The sequence below is a fragment of the Perognathus longimembris genome, chromosome 25 (genome assembly GCF_023159225.1).
Source record: "Perognathus longimembris pacificus isolate PPM17 chromosome 25, ASM2315922v1, whole genome shotgun sequence".
NCBI lineage: Eukaryota > Metazoa > Chordata > Mammalia > Rodentia > Heteromyidae > Perognathus > Perognathus longimembris.
In genome coordinates this window covers 19,345,393-19,368,294 of record NC_063185.1, presented here as the reverse complement: position 1 = coordinate 19,368,294, position 22,902 = coordinate 19,345,393, and the positions used below count along the sequence as shown (strand labels likewise).

The 22,902-nt window shown below is 51.0% G+C and overlaps 1 protein-coding gene across 6 annotated transcripts in view; it reads left to right on the top strand.

The window, feature by feature from the left end:
* Positions 1 to 11,746: 11,746 nt before the first annotated feature.
* Ebf1 (EBF transcription factor 1) overlaps positions 11,747 to 22,902 on the top strand; it is a 381,892-nt gene continuing 370,736 nt past the window's right edge. For 4 of the 6 annotated variants that reach the window (XM_048334364.1, XM_048334362.1, XM_048334361.1 and 1 more), the window contains exons 1-2: positions 19,440 to 20,467; positions 22,464 to 22,620. In XM_048334364.1, coding sequence (XP_048190321.1) covers positions 20,334 to 20,467; positions 22,464 to 22,620 — 291 coding nt within the window. In that variant the 5' untranslated portion in view covers positions 19,440 to 20,333. Of the gene's footprint in view, positions 11,855 to 12,620; positions 12,695 to 19,439; positions 20,468 to 22,463; positions 22,621 to 22,902 lie in introns of those variants that run through there. The other 2 variants (XM_048334365.1, XM_048334366.1) reach the window with 2 other exon arrangements.

Sequence of the window (22,902 nt, the reverse complement as noted above, 5' to 3'; positions counted from 1 at the left end):
TAAGAAACGAGAAGAACTGTGACTGCATATAAGTTAAATCCTTGCCTGTAACAGTTGAACTCGGGGCCTCAAACTTTCTTGGCTTCCTTATTTGATTGGTCCTTACAATTTTTCCTGTCATTTGAGCCACTTGATCGTCCAGTTCTCAGCCTCCTGAGTAAGGGTGCAGGTGTGAGCCACTGCTGCCTGGCTTAGATTACTTGGGATACCTAATATATAATATTGTTGATGAAATAGAAAAGACTCTGTGCTCAGTATAGACACTTTACTTGTTAAGGGTTTTGACTCTTGGTTGAGTCCATTGGTGAAGCCAATGGACCATAGGGTCTGTGCTTGAATTTTTATACTCTGGTGAACCAGCAAGTTGTCCCACTGCATTTCTTAATGTGACACATTGGAAGCAGGTGGGGATAATCATGGAAAAATGACAGAAGCCTGGGCCTAATCCTATAATTCTGACTTGGTAGGTTTGGAATGGAGCCGGAGCTGAGGAGTCCAGCCTTGTTTTAGAGAGTTCAGAAAGTTAAAAAACAAAAAACACAAAAACTGCTTTCTTAAAGGTGAGTATGGAATCCGTGCAAGAAGTGCATGTCAAGGGGTAGGTAGGTACAAATTCTCACTTTCTCTCCAGTTAATTTTTTTTCCTCTCAAACTGTTAAGTCTTTCTCTAAACTACCCTGAAACTCCCTTAGGAAAAGAAAAAGTGAAAAGCAGCTGAGATTTTAGGCATGGTTGCCTAGTTTATGGTGGTGACCTGTGGCACCAAGAACCTAAGAACCTGTGCAGTAAAAGGTCCCTAGTTCTGGGGCTGATGGGGGTTTGATTTCTAAAAGGCCCTGCCTGATCGGAAAGGAAGTCAGTCAGCTGAGCTAATTTGCATAACGTTTAAAACCTTCCATGTGTGATTTCTTTCCTTTAAAAATACTTTATTGTTAGTAAGGTGTTGTACAGAAGGGCTATCATTTCATAAGTTAGTTAATGAGTCCACTTTTTTTTTTTGGACAGTGTCACCCCTTTTTGTCCCCCCCCCCCCTTCCCTACCCACAAGTTCCTTAGGTCACTTTCCATATAGTATAGACTGAATAGCATGGTTGCATTTGTTCACCCTTCCTCCCTTTCTGCGGCTCCCCCTTCCGTGTGTGATTTACATAGCTATAGCCTACAACCTACATGTTATTGCCATTTGCCTTTTGCCAGGAGTGTAGATTTTTAGCAAATAATTGCTAAAGAAATGATACCTAAGAAATGCATCTGACACCATGTACTTGACACTCCCGGAAGAAGAGTAAACTAGGGGCTGGGAATATGGCCTAGTGGCAAGAATGCTTGCCTCGTATACATGAAGCCCTGGGTTCGATTCCCCAGCACCACATACAGAGAAAAGGCCAGAAGTGGCACTGTGGCTCAAGTGGCAGAGTGCTAGCCTTGAGCAAAAAGAAGCCAGGGACAGTGCTCAGGCCCTGAGTCCAAGCCCCAGGACTGGCGAAAGAAAAAAAAAAAAAAGAAGAGTAAACTAACTTAAAAAAAAACCACAGAATTCCTTCATTCCCTCCCTCCCTCCCTCCCCTTCTTTCCCTTCTCTCCCTCCCTTCCTTCCTCTCTTGTGTACTGGAGCTTGAACTTGGGGCTTCACACTTTAGAAGCAGGCACTCTACTACACGAGTCATTCTGCCCTGTGGGTTTTTTTTTTTTTTTTTACTTTTTATTATGACAAAGGTGATGTGAAGAGGGGTTACAATTACATAAGTCAGGTAAAGAGTACATTTGTTTTGGGGCAGTGTCACCCCTTCCGTCACTCTCTCCCAGTTTGTCCCTCTGTGCTGGTTAATTTTTGAGATGGAGTATCACTTTATCTCTCACCAGCCTGGACCATAATTCTCTTATTTGTGCTTCCCCCGGAGATAATCTCACAGGGACTTTTCTCCCTGGGCTGGCTTTGAGCCACAATCCTCAGATCTCAGCCTCCTGAGTAGCTAGGATTATAGGCGTGAGCCCGTGGTGCTGGAGTCTTTTTCTTTTATATAATGCCCACTCACTGGAAGGGAAAAAACATGGGGTCAAAGCTCTGGATGAGGAGTGGGTGGGAGGTATCCGACAGGCAGCTTCCTGGGGTACAGGGGAGGCCCTCAGTGTCAGTCATGCAGTCTGAGGAGCGCTAGAGCCTGGGCCACCCTGAATATCATGTCTGGGGTTGTGTCATCTGGCACGCACCTGCTGCTGGCTTCTGTCCATTGTTTCTTTAAGGCACAGGTAGCAATGTGCCTGTGATACATCAGATTTACTCGGAGATAGAAACCTAAGGTGGTGCAGCGTAAGCCAGTTGTCAGTTAGGTTTTTGTTGTTGTTGTTTTGTTTTGTTTTTGCCAGTCCTGGGGCTTGGACTCAGGGCCTGAGCACTGTCCCTGGCTTCTTTTTGCTCAAGGCTAGCACTCTGCCACTTGAGCCACAGCGCCACTTCTGACCGTTTTCTATATATGTGGTGCTGGGGAATCGAACCCAGGGCTTCATGTATAGGAGACAAGCATTCTTGCCACTAGGCCATATTCCCAGCCCCATTAGGTTTTTGCTTGTGACCAACTTATTCTGTTATGCATCAAACTCCTCATCCTCCCAAGTCCAGTAAGTCACTTCCCCAGCCGAATAACCACGTTTCCTTTTTAAAATAAGTACCTATCTAAGACATTTTTGATTTTTGGTAGCTAGCTTATTCTGGTTCAAATTCAGGGTGATCCCTTCTGTTTGGGTGGGTGGATTCAAGGCTAGCACTCTGGGTATGGGTATTTCTCCCATGATGACATTAAATATGTGTGCCTTTGCACAAATTCCTTTGAGGACTTCTTCAGGGCATTGGGAGGAATTTAGAGTAATGATGTATAATAGATAATCTTGACTAACAGATGATCACCAGTGGAAGGAGCAGTAGTGGAAAAGAGTGGCATTGCTGAGACTCAGAAATTCTCAAGCCCCTAGTGACAAGTGTAGTTTGCTCCTTTTTGTTGAATAAATGAGGACTTTAAAAATTCCTTAAAATCAGCCAGGCGCTGGTGGCTCACTCCTGTAATCCTAGCTACTCAGGAGGCTGAGATCTGAGGATTGTGGTTAAAAGCCAGCCCTGGTAGGAAAGTCCATGAGACTCTTACCTCCAGTTAACCCCAGAAAACTGGAAGTTGTGTTGTGGCTCAGAGTGGTAGAGCATTAGCCTTGAGCTGAAGAACTCAGGGACAGTGCCCAGGCCCCATGACCGAAAAAATTCCTTAAAAAAATTACTCATTTGCCCAACTTTTTAATATAATTTCAAGCTTTGATGAAAGTTGCTAGATTTCCACACACCTTTTACACATTCACCCAGTGTTAACGTTTTGCCATATTTCTCAATGCACATGCATATTCACACACACACAAAATGCTCTCATGTGCATGCATGCAATACACAAATACACAAACCTGCATATGCATATGCGAGTGTATGCATACTTGGATACACATACGCATGTACATGCGTATACACTTAGGAAGGGCTGGAGAATAACTTTCCCATAACACCCCTATCTAATGTCTCCCCTATGATCCTGGGCAGAATCTAAGCCAGGATCAGACATTATAGGGAGTGATCTTAATCTAGAACATTTTCTCATATTTTTTTACTTTCATGACATTTAAAAAGAAATACAATACCAATAAATACCATTGTGTAAAGCTTTAGGGTCTAAAATTTGTACATGAACACATAATCTATAATATGTACGCATAGCTGTACCTGAGTAGACTCATGAATTCTCGTATATAGGTGTACATGATAAGAATTCATGAGTCTGTACTAATAAGAATGAATACATAGGGAATGAAGAGGGACTCTTATTTAAGTGATAACTAATAAAAACATGGAAAAGAAGGACAATTACAAAGTTACTATTTTATAAACTATTATGGTAGTAATTGATTTAGTCAAGAATTATCATTGGATACTAAAAGATATAGATGAAAGTTTGGAGAGGCAGAAGATACCTAGACAGTCTACAAATATCACGTCCCAAATCCTTCATTAATTACAAATGGGGGAGCTAAAGTTTTATAAGGGGAAATCAAGTAATTGAAGTTAACATCACAACAACCTGAAAAACTGCTATGGCATATCTCTAGATACAGTGCACTACGACATCGCTTCACTTGTACAGTGTTCCCATGAAGACAAATCTAATCACCAGGGAGCAGACAAACCGAAACTGAGAAATAACCTGCAAAGTCATATTTCTGTTTCTCCTGGCAAGCCTGATTAAATCAAGGGTTGTCTAAAGAGTTACATTACCACTAGATGTCACTGTGGCCCTTCAGGTTGTCTTTTAAAAAATTATTATCTTTAACTGGTTGTGTAAGAGTTACCATTCAGAGCCAGGCACCAGTGGCTGATGCCTGTAGACTTCAGGAGGCTGAGATTTGAGGATTGGGATTGGAAGCCAGCCCAGGCAGAGAAGCCCATGAGACTCATCTCCAATAAGGCTGCATGTGGAGTTGTGGGTCAAGTGATAGAGTGAGCACAAAAGCTCAGATACAGAGCCCAGGCCCAGAGTTCAAGCCCCCAAGAACACACAGACTCACACACACATACACACACAACCATTTAACAAACCAGTTTATGTGTGCAGTGCATTTTGTTGGATTCATGCCACTCTTTTCATCATCTCCATCCCTCCCAGCCCTCCCTCACCCCTCAGTTTTCTTAATTTCATAGGATATGCACTGAGTATTATGATTGCCTTCTCCTCTACCTCTTCCTCTCTTCATATGTGTCTCAAGAGAATGCAGAGGAGTTGTCAAGTTACATGCCTGTGGCCCGTCTCCTGGTGTGGACTTGTCGATTGGACACATTTATCCAGGTTCAATGCATACAGCCTTTGAAAAACCTGCAAAAAAAGTAATGCAAAAAGAAAGGGAGGAGCAGACAGCAAGCTTAGATTTAAAAGAACTTTGTTTGTGGACTGTGGGGCTGAACAGCTCTTGCCCTCTCTTTTAGGCCTGGATTTCTTCATGTGTAAAATGAGGGAGCTCAGACAGCCTGTCCCCATCTTTTCTGGCTCTGACATCCTGTAACTTTAAGTCCATGTTTTCTTAATTAAAATTATTTCAGCACCCCTTAAAAGATTTTTTCCCCCTGCCATGGCTGGATCTATGACTCTTCTATCTGCTTTTCTTTTCTAACTCTGTACTGTTACTATTTATCTAGTGTTTGTCTTTAGGTTAAAACAATTTTGAAAAACTTAAAGAAAAATGGTATAGATCGATCACAAACTAAACAAGTTCATTTGCCCTGAAACAAAAGTCACAGAAATAAATACAATAAAGATAACATGGTAATGTAGTATTATCTGCTAAAGGCCAGGGATGTGGCCTGTTGACTTTTGCCTGTGTTTTTCTTTTTCTTTTTTTTTAATTTTTTAAAAATATTTTATTTTTTGCCAGTCCTGGGCCTTGGACTCAGGGCCTAAGCACTGTCCCTGGCTTCTTTTTGCTCAAGGCTAGCACTCTGCCACTTGAGCCACAGCGCCACTTCTGGCCATTTTCTGTATATGTGGTGCTGGGGAGTCGAACCCAGGGCTTCATGTATACAAGGCAAGCACTCTTGTCACTAGGCCATATTCCCAGCCCCTTGCCTGTGTTTTTCAAAGGAGATTTAGAGTTGTTAAAGAGAAGTTGAAGACAGACTAGCCCTGACTTGAGATAAGAAAAAGAATTGAGACAGAAAAGAAAGACCTTTCTCTCAGTACAATTTGGTGTTGCTGAATTTTGGATCCATGAAACCCATCACACTACTTTTTATATATATATACATTCACCTAAAACTAGACACATGCTTTCAAAAGCTCTGCCATGTTACGTGGTTTCTATCATTTTCCCTTCCCTTTCTCTCTCCTGCCTCCCCTCCATTTTTCTTCCTCCCTTTCTCCCCCTTCCTTCTTTCTTCTTTCTCCCTCCCTTCTTTTTTCTCAGTTATTTAATATTTCTCATAGGTCCAAATGTGATTAGCAACCTTACATTATTGTTTTCTTCAATCTTCATTTAAGCTTTTGTTTTTTAGTATCCATTTTGTTTGGTCTTGATTTAGTTACCCTAAAATATTTATTTAAATTTGCTTTCTTATCCAGTCTTCCTGCACTAGAAATGCTTTGCCCCCTCAGAGATGATTTATTCCCCTCCACTGTCAATGTCAAGGCAATTATATGCCACCAAATGGCTTGCAATTTGGCATCTCCTCCTGATAAAGGCTCATGATAGATAGGATGTGGCAGAGGTCGGGAATTCGGTTGAGTACAAACCTGAGGGGATTCTTCAAATTGCTTGAGCTTTATCCAAATCCCTCAGGACACAATCAGAAAACTGGTCCTCTTCAATTCTGGTCCAGAGCTTTCTACTTCATTCTTCACAGAGATTGAGAGTGAAGATGTGTAAGGCTGAGAATCTAATTGCCATCTTCAGTCCTAATGTTGGTTTAGCTTTTTCCTGCTTTATATAATCTCTTATAATTACTAATTTGCTGCCCACAATTAGCATAGGAGGGTTTTTATCAGAGCAGAGACAATTTCTTAGCTACCCAAGGTTACTAAATAAATTAAAAGGGAGAAGACAATGAATTCCTATCAAATATGGATTGTTTTCTTAATGCCTGGGTTCCCATGATGGAAGATGATTACACAAAAAGGAGACCAGGAAATTCATCACGATCAATACACCAATGATTTCCCATATTATAAACATGTCTTCCTAGTTTTCTATAGGAAGTGGATTTAATTTGCCATTAGAAGCTCAGGAGCTGAAGGTTAGTTTCTCTGTTAAATAAGACAGAATGCATCCTGTCTGCAGAAAACAGTCTGCAGCATTCTAGAGATTTCTTTCCAGAAGCAATGGACTGTCAAAAGGTTGATTATGAGTCAATGGCGAAGCCAGCATGTGGCGCTGAGGAAGCATCGCGAGAGCCTGGGCCGCACAGTGCTCAGGCACAAGGACTTCCTTCCCCAAGTGATTAAGAAGTAAACTCAGCCCCTGCTGGCGCTGGCTGCCAGGTGACCCGCCTGGAGTTCCAGCAGGTGGAGATCCCGGATGACTCCCTAGTAACTTTGCCCAAGCCTTCTGTGCAGTTTTTCCACATTGCTTTCTGGCACACACTCACACACACACAGAGAGGAAACCAAGTCTCTCTCCAGATGCAGCTGGAAGGGGCAAGGACGGCAGCTTGGCCTTGGTTAGCCTGGGATCTGATCCTGGCTTCGCCCCTTCAGGCAGAGATCCCCCCTCCCTGTGTCTTCCTTTCCTCATCTGTGAGAGGAGAACAGTGAGTCTATCCACTTTTGCGTCTCATGAGGAATTAATGAGATTACCAGTGGGAAGGATTGAGAATAGCACTCAGCAGATGTTGGATACTATTATTCCAACTTGAGAAATACTTTGCACAGGTTTGTTTTTTAACTCACCTGGGGAGAGTAATAGTCTTGAGAGATAGCTTTGAATGTAGTTCAGAAATAATTAAGTGCCTTTCTGGATTGAAATAGAAAGGCAATTAAGACAATGAAGTATGTTTCTCTGTGGTATCTAGGACATATTTTCCTCATTTTTCTTTTGTAATGGGAAAATTTGAAACTCATTCAGCGTGGTGACAGATTACTCATCCTGAGGTCAACTGTTCCGCAACAGCAAACACATCTCCAAAAGGGGCGGTGGAGAAGGTCCCGCAGGGCCATGACCCAGTGCTAGGTCACGTGATATTTAGGGCTCGAGCCTATGTATTCCAGCACATGATTTTAGCAAAGTGCTTTAACCCCTCTGGGTTCCAGACTTCCTAACTGTAAATTAGGATTAGAAAACACTAGTCCAGGATGGAATGCTTTGTGGGAGACGGGCTGTGTTAATACGGAGGAGCTGAGCCGAAGCCCAGAACCAGTGGGTTCCATGGATGGGTGGCTGTTATGGGAGCAAGCTGGCCACGGAACATGCCACGCTCCACTCACCGTGCTCAGGAAGAGTCTCACAAATGTGTGTCTCCGGTTAACCCAGCCATGTGTTTAGGAATGCACAGAGGGATGAAGGCAGAGGAACAGTGACACCTTAAAATGCAAGAGCCGTCGTATCCATTAATTTTCAGGATTGCTTCCTTAATGGTGTCTTATTTATTTCATTAACATGAATGGGGAAGGCTCAGTGAGATGATAAACAGATGAATCCATACTCCCTGTCCGTAACAAAACGAGGATGAAAGCCTGATGTTTGTGGAAAGACAACAGCATGCTTATGTATTAGGTAAGAGTAGGCTATTGCTAATAGTTTTTAAAAAAATGCAGTAGCATGCTGGGCATGGGTGGCTCATGCTTGTAATCCTAGCTACTCAGGGGGTTGAGTTCTGAGGATTGTGGTTCAAAGCTATCCTGGACTGAAAAGTCCCTGTGAGACTCTTATCTCCAATTAACCACTCAAACACTAGAAGTGGAGCTGTGGCTCAAACGATAGAGCCCTAGCCTTGAGCAAAAGAACTCAGGGACAGTGATAGAGCCCTAGCCTTGAGCAAAAGAACTCAGGGACAGTGCCGGGGCCCTGAGTTCAAGCCCCACAGCTGACAAAAAAAAAAAATTCAGTAGCATAACCAATTTATGTTTGGCTTTCACAAAGTCCATTTTCTCACTTAGGGGCCTGCCTCCTTCCATTTAGCGGCTCCGACATAAGGCAGCATAGAGACAAGCAGCTATGGCTTGTGGGTCAAGTGCAACCTACTGTTTTTGTAAATAAAGTTTTATTAGAGCAGTGCCACATGCATCATCTATGCTTCTTAGTTGTTCTTGTGCTACAATGTTAGAGAGAAGGGGTTGAGACAGAGACTATAGCCCACGAAGCCTGAAATACTTGCAGTTTGTTAAGTCCTGCCCCGGAGCCCTGGAATCTCAAGCTGGATTCTCTGATTAAGCCCACAGAACGGGGAAAGAATGAGTTCAGTGTGTGGGGGAACACTTTCCAGACCAGGCCTGAAAATGACTTCCATCAAGGGAGCTTAGGGGCACCACCTAGCTGCAACTAGGGGGAATATACACGGCCCTTCCCCGCAGAATGGCACCTTGATAACACTCTTCATTCACTCCTCTCCTTTAAGATAAAGATGAGATACCCAAGGCTCAGAGAGGTTAAGCAACTTGCCTCAAGGTTATGTAGCATCAAAAAGAAGGGAGATCACCCACAAAATGCCTGTTCCGTCCTTTCTAGGAGGAGAGGGGAGGGAAGGTTTGTAAAATTGGGAAACATAAATTCCACTAACTGGGTTTTGATTGCATGTTAGAATATCATCTGGAATGCAAGTGAGCGAGATGTTCTCAGGGTTTTGGTTTATTAGTTTGGGAGGTTCTGGGGAGGGAACCAGAACCAAGACCTTTCCTATACTAGGCATGTGCTTACTACTGAACTGCATCCCGAATTCCTAGGTGATAACACCTATTCCCATGTAGCTGAATATTGCCACATTTTTTTTTTGTCACTCATGGGGCTTGAACTTGGCGCCTGGGTGCTGTCCCTGAGCTCTTTTTGCTCAAGGCTAGCATCCTACCACTTTGAGCCACAGCCACTTCTGGTTTTTCTGGTCATTAATTGGACATAAGAGTCTCACCGACTTTCCTGCTTGGGTTGGCTTTGAACTGTGATCCTCAGATCTTAGCCTTCTCAGTAGCTAGGATCACAGGTGTAAGCCATCAGTGCCCAGCTGACAAAATTTCTGAGCTCAAATTTTAACACATGTTTATTCAGTAGTCTTAATTGCCATGGGTTGATAAGAAAGGGATACTTAGTATATACTGAAATGGTTATATGAAACTTCCCCTATACAGTGCACATTAAAGAATGTTTTGTCTTCATTCAGAAAGACAGAAAAGTGGCAGGAAAATGAGACAGTCCCAGAGGATATATTATATAAGTGTACCACATCCTAAAGGACCCACTGTATTGAATTTAGAGCCACTTGACATTTTTGATGAAAATTTAGTTTCTACAAAACAGCATGGAATCCAGCATAGTGTATTACTGTTTAGTTATAAGTATTTGGGTTTGTGGGTTATTTTCCTTGCTCATTTAATCTGGAACTTGGTTTTAGTGCTTCTTAATAATTATATATGTAAAGCATTTACTCCTAGTTTTAAGCTTGCTTATATTGAAGTAACATAAAAGTAATTTAAATAAAAACATGAATAGTCTTCGAGAATATTTCCTCTTTAAAATGATGTGTGTGTCTGTGTGTGTGTGTGTGTGTGTCTGTGTGTGTGAGAGATGAAGTTTAAGATAGTTCCCCCCCTCTTTTTGGATGGTACTGGGGCTTGAATTCAGGCCTCTGCACTCACCAGGCCAGGTGCTCCACCACTTGAACCATGTCTTCAGCCCATAAAAGACTTAAATTTGAGTTAGGAAACTTTTCCGGTCAAGACAAGTTAATTTAAGGTTTGGTGACAAGCAGACCTAAATTCCCATGGGCTTTAGCCACTTACTTACATGAAATGACATATCGGTGAAGACATGGTAAGAACCACAGCAAAAATCAAACCAATAGATCTATCCTTAGGAACACCTCTGCTTACAGGACAAGTATTCTGGGGCGGGGGGTGGGGGGAGTCCTGTAACCTATAAGTTCATGCTCTGGACCAAGAAAGAGAGCTGGCTACACCAAACTTCGAGAAGAGTACCGTCTTCCGGGACACCCAGAAGGAGAGTAAAAATATGAAAGAAAGCAGCACGCACCTTTCTGTGGGGGAGTGCCCAGTGACATGAGTATTGACACTTTGAATTCCTTGCTAGTATCAGACTTCTTTTTAAATTTCATAGCCAGCTGTGGCTCTGGGGTTACAGCCATACACACTAGCTCAGTAGCTCTCAACCTCCATCCTTCCCTGTCCTGTCCTCCCTCCCTAGTATTTGTCCATACTAGGGTTTGAACTCAAGGCCTCCTATCCTTGCTTGCTTTTTTCTGCTCAAGGCGGATGCTGGACTACTGGAGCCACAGCTTCACTTCCAGCTTTTTGTTGGTTAATTGGAGATAAGGGTCTCGTGGACTTTTCTCCTGGCTGGCATCAAAGCACAATCCTCAAATCCCAGTGTCCTGAGTAGCTAGGATGACAGGCATGACATGCCACCAGTGCCGGGCTTGAAAGTTCACTTTTTATTCCAGAGGAAGACTGTTCTGACTGCTCACAAAAAGGAAAGTTACCACCCTGAGAATGATAATCAAGAGAGGCTGGGCTACATCTCTAGCCTCCATAGTAAGAGAACAAGTTCCCATTCATGCCAAATGCCCCTGTAAGTGTGGGGGGCAGGTCTCTATATCATCTTTGCAAAGAGTAAGCAGGCTGACAGAAACTTCATTTGGGGGTCTTTGACCCCTGCGGCCAGGGAAGGGGATTTAGCACATTGCACACTGGTTCTTTGTTCTTTGTGTGACACGTTGTCTTCTGATTTCCCACTTGCCAGGGCACACTGAATGCTCGGAATACTTCAGTCCTACTGTGCACCTGGAAGAAGAAGAAACCCCAGCATTTTGTTGAACATCCCTATGGACTGCCATGCTAGGAATCAAAGGAAGAAGAGAGCTACAAGTGTGGCTCAAGCATTGAGATCCTGCCTAGCAAGCACAAAGCCCTGAGTTTAAACCCTAGTACCAGCAGAGAGGAAGAGGAGGAGGAAGAAGAAAAGGAGCAGGAAGAGGAGGAGGGATAGAACAGACCTCCACCAAAGTGTCAAAAATCTAGTGTCTCACACCATCAATAGGAATCAAATTCCCAATGAAGGATAATAATGCATTCATCTGCTGTACTTAAGTGTGCATGAACATGCTAATTGTTTATAGGTAAAGCTTTCTGAATCTCTTTCTTTTCCCCATACAAGGGCATTGGAATGAGAGGAGGGTCCAAATGAACTAAACTGAACTGGGGCCACAATGAATTCCTAGAGATGGATTCTGGCCAAGTAAATGGAGGAGGCACATTAATAACTTTTGTGGGTTTTATTAGCCTCATTTTTTCTCAGGGAGAAATGGTGTGTTTATAGCAGGCCCATGCTAGTCGACAGTCCTTCCAAAGTGATTTGAAAGTAGGAGAGTTACAGCCTAATCAGGTGGAAAGTTCATATTCACCTAAATTGCTAATATGAGTAATTATTTAATGAGTTAGTCTAGGAAAAGACCCTAAACTCTTAAAGTTTAGCCTTTGGGGGAAATGCCTGAGGTCTGGATTATGTTCAAACAAACCTCATTTGTTTCTTTTATTTGGGCACAACAATTTGCTTAGACACATATGTTTAAACTTCTAATGTATTTAAAGCAACAGAGGTTTTCAAGGGGGGAAAACTCAAACTGGCTCCCAATCTCCCCTAACTTAACTTAAAAATAAGGTTTTGTACTTTCCAGAATAATAAGCAGTTTTATAGTCTTCCTTTAATTCTTTCTTGGCAAAAAAGAAAATCTACAAAGCAGGAGGAAAGGGTGTGAAGTAAAGTCTGTTGATTTACTGTCTAATTTATCTCTCCCCCCTGCCCCTTAAATGTTTATAACAAAGCAGGGCTCACATTAACACCCAATGCACCATAAAATAAATATGTTTTATCACATCATTCAGGTCCAAAATGAAAACGAAGATATACCAGTGAAGGTAATTTCATACAGAGGTACGGGAAAATCTGAGTGGTGCAGGTGAGTTCATTTTGGTTTTAGTTTTTGTAAGCCATCAATAATTATATTCTTGAGTTTTTGTTGAGAGGCACTAGGATATCAAGCACTTAGGATCAAGAACTTTATTATTTTCCAAATTTTGTACGCACAATAAATCTTTTACAGATGACACAATGGAGGATGAAGTGACTTTGACAGGGACTTTTAGCTAGTTAGTGGTAAAATGCTTTGGGGGATTGACATGTTCATCAAGGTGTCTGACAAATGTGATGCTTTTCCTAACTTGTTCTGGGTACTGGGAATTGAACTCAGGGGCTCGTGCTTGCGAGACAGTCACTCTACCACTTGAACTATGTCCCCAGTACCTTTCTAGCCCAACTCTAGGAGAATAAATTGCTATGGGGAAGGCTATGAATAAATGCCCCTTCTGTGCCTTGTCGTGTCTCATAGCCTGTGGCTATCGGGCAGAATAACTGCAAGACACTGAGATTAAGAGCAGTAGCTAGCCACCCGTCACTCATGCCTGTAATCCTGGCTACTCAGGAAACAGGTCTGAGGATTGTGGTTCAGAGCCAGCCTGGGCAAAAAAAAAAAAAAGTCTATGAGACTCTAATCTCCAATTGGCAAGTTGCTGGCACAAAAAGAGAGAGGGGAGGAGGAGGGGGAGGGGGAGGAGGGGGGAGGAGGAGGGGGGGAGGAAGAGGAGGAGGGAGAAAAGAGAAAGAAAAAAGCAAGTCCTGGGATGAGAAGGGCTGACTTGAGTTCAGCTCTGCAGTGTGACCTTGGCTAACTACTTATTTTCTAAAAATCAGGATATGACATTGGCGCTGTTTTCTGGCTTTTCTGGAGGAAACCAGTTAAAACAATGCCTGTGAAATGCTGCTCCGTTGCCCGAGTCGTTCTGTAGTAGGGGCTCAATAACGAACTAGATGTGATTTCTGTGGTTGGATAAGCCACATCAGCCACCGTCGGGGAGGAGCGCCCCAATTCCTGAGGATAGAGCCTTTTAAACACTATTTCTTCATCCAGTGGAAGAGGAACCTGCGTAAGCCAGGTGCCGGGGGCGGGATCAGGACTCGTTCACAGACACACCCCCTGTGGTTGTCCCGGTGTGTCTTGTTTTGTACCCGCAGGGGGATCTCATGGGTACCACAAAAGTGTGGCCTGTGGGCCTGTGTGTGGGGAATCCTTGAGGCCCGGGGGATCATGATAGGGGGATGGCTATGGGGATCGTCATGGAGGGGAGGAGAGGAAGAGGGAAGATCAAAGGGAATCGCAGGAGGACCGCAGGGATGGGGAGCGAGGTTGGGACGGGGAGGGCCCCGGGTGGTCGCGAGGCGGCGCTGTGACTCCATCTGCGGGGAGGAAGCCGGCGTCCGCGGGGCCCCGGCCCGGGCTTCCTCCGGTAGGGCCGAGGCGCTAGGCGCGTTGGGCACCGCGTTCCCGGCAGCCGCCGAGTAACGACGGTGAGGAGGAGGAGGAGGAGGAGGAAGAACGCACCAACACACGTCCCGCGGGCAGCCTCCTCGAGGACGCGTCGGGAAGGGTCCAGGAAGGAGCGCCCGGGAGCCCGCAGGGGACCCCGGGACCAGGAGCAGGGGACCCCGGGAGTCCCGGCCCCGGCCTCCCCGGCCAGCGCCAGCGCCAGCGCCGGGCCCGCTGCTTCTGGCCGGGCGTGGACTTTTTAGGACGGTGCTGGGTATCACACGCACCGCGTGTGCGCCCACACTTGTACCCGCGTGAACAGTGCCCTCCCCCGACGCGCACATCTCTGCGCGTGCACGTTTGCACACTCACGTCGTGTGCACCTCCCAAACAAAGGTAGCAAAGACCAGCGGCTGTGTGGTGCTTACCCAGTGAGCTCGCCCCCCCCCCCGGAGGAATGCGCGGGCAGCCACCGTGTCCCCCCCCCTCCCCAGGCCCCGCCCCCCCACCTCTCCCCACTCCCTCCCCGTCGGTCGGCGCACCGGCTCCTCTCCTCTTTCCAGATCTCCGCAGGCCCACCTTCTTTCCCTCTCCACCTGGCGCTGCTTCAGTGATGCGATCCCCACCCCCACCCCACCCCCCTCACCCCGAAATCTCCTTCCGCGGGGCGGGTGGGCGGGGGCTTCCCCTCCGAGCCCCGACGGCGGCGCCGCCCGCGGCGGACGGACGCCCAGCCGCCCGAGCTGTCCGCGGTGTAGGATTTGTTGGGGGGTGGGGGGGCGCCCTCGCCTCGGTGCCGATCGCAAGCACGCCTTCCGGTGCGATGTCGGCCCCACGAAGCCCCGTCGTTGGTGTTCTCGTGGGGCGAGCTCGTGGGAGCGACGGGCCCTCCGTGGAGCCCGGGAGGGGGGGGGAACGGGATGCCTGGGGTCAGGCGTGAGCGTGCCCGAGCCAGGGCCGGAGCCGGCTCATCCCCTCCGGGGTGGGGGTGGGGGGTGGGGGCGCCACGGGACGGCACCGGAAAGATCCAGAACTTGTCACCTGGGGGAAGGGAGGGGGTCTGGCACCCTCTTGCCGCCTCCCATCCCGGAGCCTCGCGGGAAGCCCGGCTCCTCTCCTGCGGAGCGGGCGGGGTCTCACCTGCTGTCTGGGGGTGGCGGGGGGGGGGGCGGCGAGTTCACCCCCAGAAAGCTGCCAGCACGCGTGGTCTTAGGGGGACGGCTAGGGGAAGGAGCGAGGCCGCCACGCCCCGCGCCCGGGAGCACGGGGGCCGCCGGCTGGGCCCCAAGAGCCCCGGGGGGGGGGGTGTTTGCTCCTCCCCAGCCTCAGTTTCCCCTTGGCCCTCCAGGGACGTCAAGCGGTAAAGAGGGACTTTGAAAGGCGCGCCGGGAGTCGGAAAGAGGGACGGGGTCTCCGCGGGGGCTGCGTCCCGGGGCGCGGGGGTGGGCCGGCGTTGGGGGGCCGGCGTTGGGGGGCCGGTGGGCCCCGATGCCCGCGCTCCCGCCGCGCCCCCAGCGCTGCCGCCCGAGCAGAGCCGCGCCCGGCGCCCCCTCGCCGGCCCCCGGGAAGCGCCGGGCCCGGCTCCCCCTCCCAGCCCCACCCCGCTGGCTCTGGGCTGCGGGCGACCCCGCTCCCGCCGCCCGCGCCGGGGACTCGGCTCCCCGGGGCTGGGCCGCCCGTTCCCTCCTTCGCGCACGCCTCCGGGCAGAAGGAGGCCGCGTCCTTCCGCTCCCGCCAGAGCCTTCGCTAGCCAAGGGCAGAGAGGGAGAGAGAGACGGGGTCCGGGGTCCCCCGACGGGAGGCCCGTCCGCGGGGAGCGGAGGCCCCGGGAATCCGCGGGGTGACGAGGCCCGGCTTGGCCTCCAGGGGGCGGGCGAGCCGAGCGGATGGATGGGCTCCGGCTCCCGCCACCTTCCCGCTGCGGCGGGTGCCCGGCCTTCACCGGGTCGGTCCTCGTTCTTCGAGGGGTGAAAGGCGGGCGTGCCTCTACCGGCACCCCTCGAAATGACTGTCGACCCGTTCCATTCCGGGCAGGGGGTGGATCCCACGGCGCCTGGGCCAGGGGGAGAAGTGGGGCGCCCTGAGGACGAGGGCCCCAGCCCGCCGCCCCTGGGCAGCCCTGTCCAGCCTCCAGAGCAGCTGAGGATGTGTGGACCCAGGCCCCAGCTCCGAGAAGCTCCCAGAGGCTCAGCAGGGAACCCTCATCCCCGGGGAAACGCTAGTCTCCCCCGGGGCTCCTTCCAGATAAAAAGTGTTTTATCCTAATATGCGTAGGTTCCCTTTCCTTCCTCCTTCCTCTTCCCCCCCCCCCACCCCGCCCTGCTTTTTCTTTCTCTTGGAGAGGAGAGAAATGAAGAGTCTCTCGATAGAGATTCCCAGAGGTTCTGATTCTGCAGATGTGGACAAAGCTTGGACATCAGCATTTCCAACAAGTGTCGCCCCCCCCCCACCCCGCAACTCAGGAGGAGCCCAGTTTATAAAGGAAGAGCCACCGAGCTGCTATAGCGTGGCGCCCGGGAATGCTGCGCACCCTGGCTGCCCCTTCCCAGGAGCGCGCCTGGGAGATGAACCGCTGCAGCCTGGCCCTGTCCATCACACACACACACACACACACACACACACACACACACACACGTCTGCGAGGTGGCGAAAACTTCACATGAGGGAAAGATTTACAAAATAGTCAAGAGATTTGATTTCCTCCAAGCTTAAGATTGCATTCACCAATTCTATATTCACCAGAGGATAGCAACCCAAAAGCCATTACTCCACTGGCCTGCGTGTCACTCCCAGTTTTCTGTCAGTCTCATTGTCTCTTTTCTACTTTCTTTTTAGCCTTCTTTTCTGCTTAAACACTTATTTTGTAGGATGCAAACATCAGGTTGAAAGCACAAGGACAACCTTTTCTACAACAAGGTAGAAAAGCTGTGAATATACTTTGATTAAAATAAGGGACACACAATCATCTCAGCTGAGGTACCAGATGCCTCCACCCAGCCAAAGGGAATTTAGTTTTATCAAAGGATTCCGGCCCACTTTTCCTGATGTGGACCTTGTCACCCTCATATTTAGTTTCTGGGGACAGCAGCTCAGGTCAGGCATTGGATTACTGAAGGCTCCTTCCTGGAGGCCAATTTCTCATGTGGGATAGTAAGTTTCAGGTGTTTCAACCACCTCTTCACACATTTCCAGATTCTGACTGCCCTCCAGAAACCCATCTGTTCTGTGCCCCTTGTCTCGCCTCCTCCACAGCTTTGGCAATGATTAGTTTCCTTACTGTATGTGTCCTGTCACTGGAGCACGTATACTCTATCACACTCAAGTGAGAGTTCTGCAGGCAGTTTACTACAAAGTAAAATGGAGGTTCAAACAGTTAACTAGAAATGGCCATGCATCTTATGCCAGACCTACCTGTGACCCATTGATGGGAGAGGGCTTCCTGACTGAACCCTTACCAGAAGGGTACCTCCCCAATCTGTGGGAAGGGATTAACTCTGGGGATCCCTGAGCCTGGGGCATGAAGTTAAGCTTGAAGCTGTGGGAAATCTTTAGCAGGCCCTATTTCAGTGGTGCACTTAAATTCTATAGAGAAGAGCCACCTTCCCTCTCCAATGCAAGATAACCCCCACACCACAGTTTATCACTTTCCCTCTCCAGCGTCCCCACTGCTTGCTTGGAACCCCGCTGCATGCTCTGGGGACCCTCATGGGGCACACTCATCTCTTCAGGAATGTCTTAGAAGAGATGATATTAATTATGATGATATTAATTACCAGGGAGAGGGTCCTCACACATAAGTGGTCCAGACATAAATGTTTGAGAACAGTGACCAAGCATACTTGCAGGCCTAGAGCACGCTTCTGCTTCTGTACAGTTGCCTTCTCTACACACCCTCACCTGCCTTCCTCTCATCATCCACTGACTTCATGGTGAACATCTTCTGTGTTCCTTACCAACCCCAAGAGCTTTCTAAATCAAAGGACCCAGGAAGGCTGGCAGGAAGGTGGACCCGCTTATCTGGCAGAGAATTTCCCTGAAGGAGTCCTTTAGCAGATCTGGCTGCGGCCAGGGAGTTCCTTTGAGGGTAACGGAACAGAAGTTCACCGTGTGCCTATTAGAGGTGACAACCTGCTAAAACATGAGGGGACCCATTACTCAGAATCCTTTAGTTATTTCCATTACCAGCCACAAGTATCCATGCCAATTCCTTCCTCCCTTTCCCATCGCATCTTCCCCCCCCCACGTCCTCCCTCTCTCTCCTCCCCTTTCCTTCCTTCCCTCCCTCCTCCCCTCCCTCCCTCTTCTTTCTCCAGATGGCAGGGGTAGAAAGTCCGGAAGGGTTTGAGGATTTGTTTGAGGCTCTCTCTCTCTCTCTCTTTTTTTTTTTTTAACCCTGTCGAAATAACCAACGAATCAGAGATAGTGTATGTTGTTGTTTCGCTACTCTAAAAGGGGGGGGGAGGGAGCAAACTACTTTGGGGCGAGGAGGAGCTGGGGCTTGAGTTTGGGGAAAGACTTAGAACACATCCTAGCACAGCCCCCGTGAGGTCATGAATCCCGCCGTCCACGTTCTCCAGGGCCGCGTGGATGAACGGCGCCCTAACCCCGCTGGCTTCCAGGTGAGCGGCGCGGCGAGCAGCCCGGGCCCCTCACTCCTGGAGGAAGCGCGGAGCGCCTCGTTCCGGAGGGGCCTGGGTCCCCCCGACGTCTCCCGGGCGTGGACACAGTGTGGCTCCCCGACCCAACCCCGAGCGCCTATCGCCCACCCCTCCCCACCCCCCCCACCCCCTCAAAGCGAAGAGGTGGGCACCTGGGACGCGCGTGCTGCTTCTCGGCCCGGGCTCTCCCGTCACCTCCGCTTTTGCCCCCGACGTCCCCGGACGGCGGAGCGAGGCGAGCCATCCTCCCCGCCGGGACGCAGCCCGCGCGCCTCCAGCGCCGCGCCCAGGGCGCCGGGAGGACGCCGAGGGACCGCGGCCGCCCGCCCGGAGGCAGACCCTCCGCGCCAAAGCCCCGGGGGCGGGGGGGGGGGGAAGGATGCGCCCTTCTCCTTCCCTCCGTCCCCTTCCCCGCTCCGCGGGGTCCCGCTTCCTCCCCAGCCCAGACGCCCGGGGCTCGGCCCTCCCGTCCGCCGCCACTTTGCCGGGAACTTTGGCCGCCTCCCCAGCGCCACGGAGAGGACGATGTTAATGAGGGAGCGTGGCCGGGCGCGACGAGCCAGCCGGCTCCTGCGCTCTGATTGGCTGTGGCGAGGCGGAAGGATGACGTTATGCAAAGGAGGGGGCGTGGCCTCCGCGCTCAGGCCCCGCCTCCTCCCTTTGGGGTTAGTGTGCCTGTGTTTAGCTCTGGGGAGACTCAAACTGGATTCCATAGGGAAAGCCTGCAAATCACTTCTATTTTAGCGAGGAGAAAACAGAATCTCCATCCAGCGGGGTCCACCCCTCTCTCTTTCCCTCTCCTCTCTTTCTGTCTCTCTTTCCCTCCCCCTCCTTCCTCTTTCCCCCCTCTCTCCCCTTCCTTCCCCCCCCCTCCCACCCTCTGGTGTATCTGTCTACGGCAACCAGCGTCCTCCTGATCTGCACGCACTGAAAGGAAAGAAACATCTTTGGATGGGAGAGAAGGAGGAAAAAAAAAAGAGAGAGAGAGAGAGAGCGCGAGGAAAAAACTTGCCTGGTGGTGGAAAATGACACTTGAAGTAGCAGAGCCGGCAGCGCGAGTTGAGTCTATTGTTTCTTAAATTGCCAGCAGGGTTTTTTTTTTTTTTTTTTTTTTTCTTCCTGCCTCTTCAAGTGAAGGGTACCTCTACAAAAGGAAACTCCAGCCCCTCCTGTCCTCCACCCGCCTGTGATCACTACAAAAAAAAAAAAAAGAGCAAAAAAAAAAAAGCAAAAAAAAAAAAAGCACCCAAACCAAAAACCAACCAACCAAACAACCCCCAACAGCCAAGCATACATCTCTAATTTTTTTTTAAATTGGTCTTTTCGTTGGATTTTCCCTTCTTTTTCTTCTCCCCACCCCCGAGTTATCGCTCAATTTTAAGGGGTTTACTTTTTTTTTTTTTTTTTTTTTGGAAAAAAAAAATCAGCTTTGCAGCCTGCCTTGGTCTTCTAAAGCGCGAGTTCATCGACTCAGAAAGAAAAAAAAAATCTCTGGTTGGCGTTTCTCTTGCCTTTTTTTTTTTTTTTTTAATATTTTCAAGGGGGAGGAGATTTTTCCACAAGAAAAGGTTGTTTTCATGTTTGGGATTCAGGAAAGCATCCAACGGAGTGGGAGCAGCATGAAGGAAGAGCCGCTGGGCAGCGGCATGAACGCGGTGCGGACGTGGATGCAGGGCGCCGGGGTGCTGGACGCCACCACGGCCGCGCAGAGGTGGGTGAGGGCGCGGGGACCCGGCCGGGGCTGCGGCGGGGGGCTGCGGCCGGGGCGGCGGGGCGGCGGCGGGGCTGCGGCGGGGCGGGCGGGCAGTGTCCGCCGAGGCGCCGCGCCGCGCTCCGCTCCGCTCCCGGCCGGGGCTCGGGGCCCGGCCGCCCGGCCGCCCGGCCGCCCCGGCTGCGAGCTCTCCTCGCCCGCGGCGGCCCGGAGGACCGGGCAGCGCCCGCCGGGGAGCCCGGGCTTCGCCGGCACTTTCCCCCCGGCCGCGCCGGCGACTGTTTTCATTTTGTTTTAACCCAGCCGAGGCTCCGCGGCCGCGCGGTGCGGGAGACGAGGGCTTCGGATGGGGTTTCCTGCGTGTGCCGCTCGCTCTCCTCCTCGCTCGCGTTCCCCTTCTCGCTCCTCTTTCCGTCCTTCGCTTCCTCCTTTCCTCCGTCCCTTTCCCCCCGTATCCTTTCTCCTTGTCACTCCTGCTTTTTCGTTCCCCCCCCATCTTTCCCTTTTCTCTTGCTTTCCATCCTCTGTCCTCCCTCGGCGACCTCTCCTCTCCCCTTGGCCTCCCACTTTCTCTCCTCACACCGCACCTCTTCCCCCCCTGGCTCCTGCCCCGACTTCCCCTCGCGCCGGGTTTTCTCTCCCCATCCCTCCCTGGAGTTTTCTCTGATTTCTCCTATCCGGTTCTCCCTCCCCGTTTCCCTGGCCTCCAGCGTTTCTCGGTCCACCGGTGGAATAGCGACTCCCAACCTTCCTTCTCACCTCTTCCTAAAGCCACCCCGACCCCGTCGCCCTGGCCTCCCCCAGCCCCTCTCCCACCCGGAGCTGCCCCCGGGGGGGGGGTGTGGACTGGGCGCCTTGGGGGCCCTGCCTTTGGGAGGCTGACTTGAAGAACTTTCTTGGGGCACACTGTCTGCCCTTTGCAGGGACTCTGGTCCTAAGTGGCAAAATGGTCCCCTCTTAATCCCCAGACACCAGCTGGGGCTTTGGGGGTGGGGTGGGGGGGTGGGAGACCCGGTGGCCCCGGGGCTCGGTCGGAAGGGAAGAAGGCCCCCAGCTTCCCAGGGCTCCAGACCAGTGTGCCCAGCCCCGTCCTCAGCCCCGCACGACGTGAGGTTGGGGGGGTGGTGGATAGTGAGAGTGAATTGGGTAACCGGGTTAGCAGCGGAACGCGTGTGCGTGTGTGCGTGTGTCACGGCGAGGCGCGTGTTTGTGGACCGCGGTGGGTTCGTGGTGGGCAGCTGGGGCTGTCACGGGCGGCCCGTGCCCCGGTGTCTCCAGCCCTAAGTGGTCGGGCTCGGCCACCAGCCCCGCGCCTTCCCGTTTCTGGAACTGCGATCGCGTCTCCAAAGAGTCAAACTTTGTCAGGACAGCTGTGGAAGAAACACCTCCACTCCTTCCCGCCTAGTGTCCACCCCTCCCGCCCGCTCATTTTGGCCTCCTTCTCCACTCTAGTTTTGGGGGGTGGAAAGAGGGCTACCCCAAGACCCGGCACCCGCCGTTGGCAGGGCGCGGGAGGCTTCTTGGGGGTGGGGTGGGGAGGCTACGGCCTGGAGGGCCGAGCGCGTGTCTTCCGTGCACCTGCCCACGAGCTCGAGGCTGCAGACTCGAAGGGGCGGGCGGCAGGAGCCCACAGGCCAAGCCCGCTGTCAACGAGCCGCCGTTCTCCCCGAGCCTCGCCCCGTCCCACCCCACCCGCCAGCCCTTTCCCCCTCCCCACGTGGCGCGCCTTCGGTGGGAGCGTCCGCTCCGCGCTTCCCCCCCTCGCGCGCGAAACCCCAAGCAAACTTTCCCACCTCCCCGGCGTAGGCGGCCGGGCCGCGGGTGGGGGGGGGGGCGGGGAACATGGGTGTCAGCGAGGAGCTGCGCCCGGGGTGCCCAGGGGGTCGTGAGGGGCGCCCACTGTACGTTGGGGGGGTGCTGGCGAGGGCGGCACGGGGTCGGCGGGGGTGGGGGGGGGATGTGCTCAGCAGGTCTAACTGTGCGTCTTTGGCCGCAGCGGGGTGGGTCTGGCCCGGGCTCACTTCGAGAAGCAACCACCTTCCAACCTGCGGAAATCCAACTTCTTCCACTTCGTCCTGGCCCTCTACGACCGGCAGGGCCAGCCCGTGGAGATCGAGAGGACGGCCTTCGTGGGCTTCGTGGAGAAGGAGAAAGTAAGTGGGCGCAGGCAGGGCCCGGGCCCCTGCACAGGCACGCGGCTCCCTCCGCGAGGGCCCAGCAGCCGCCACACTCCCGATTGGGGCTCCCCCCCCCCCCCCACTGCCAGCCACTTCCCGTCCTGGACGAATCTGGGCTCTGGGTCCACAGGGTCCTGCTCCAGAAAAGTCCCCGTGGAGCCCCCGGAGCTGGGAGAGGCGAGCCGGGCTTCGCGCACGGGCGAACCCCCCCCCCCCACCCGGTTCACGGGGCCACGCCGCGCGCCCCGGCTGGCCCCG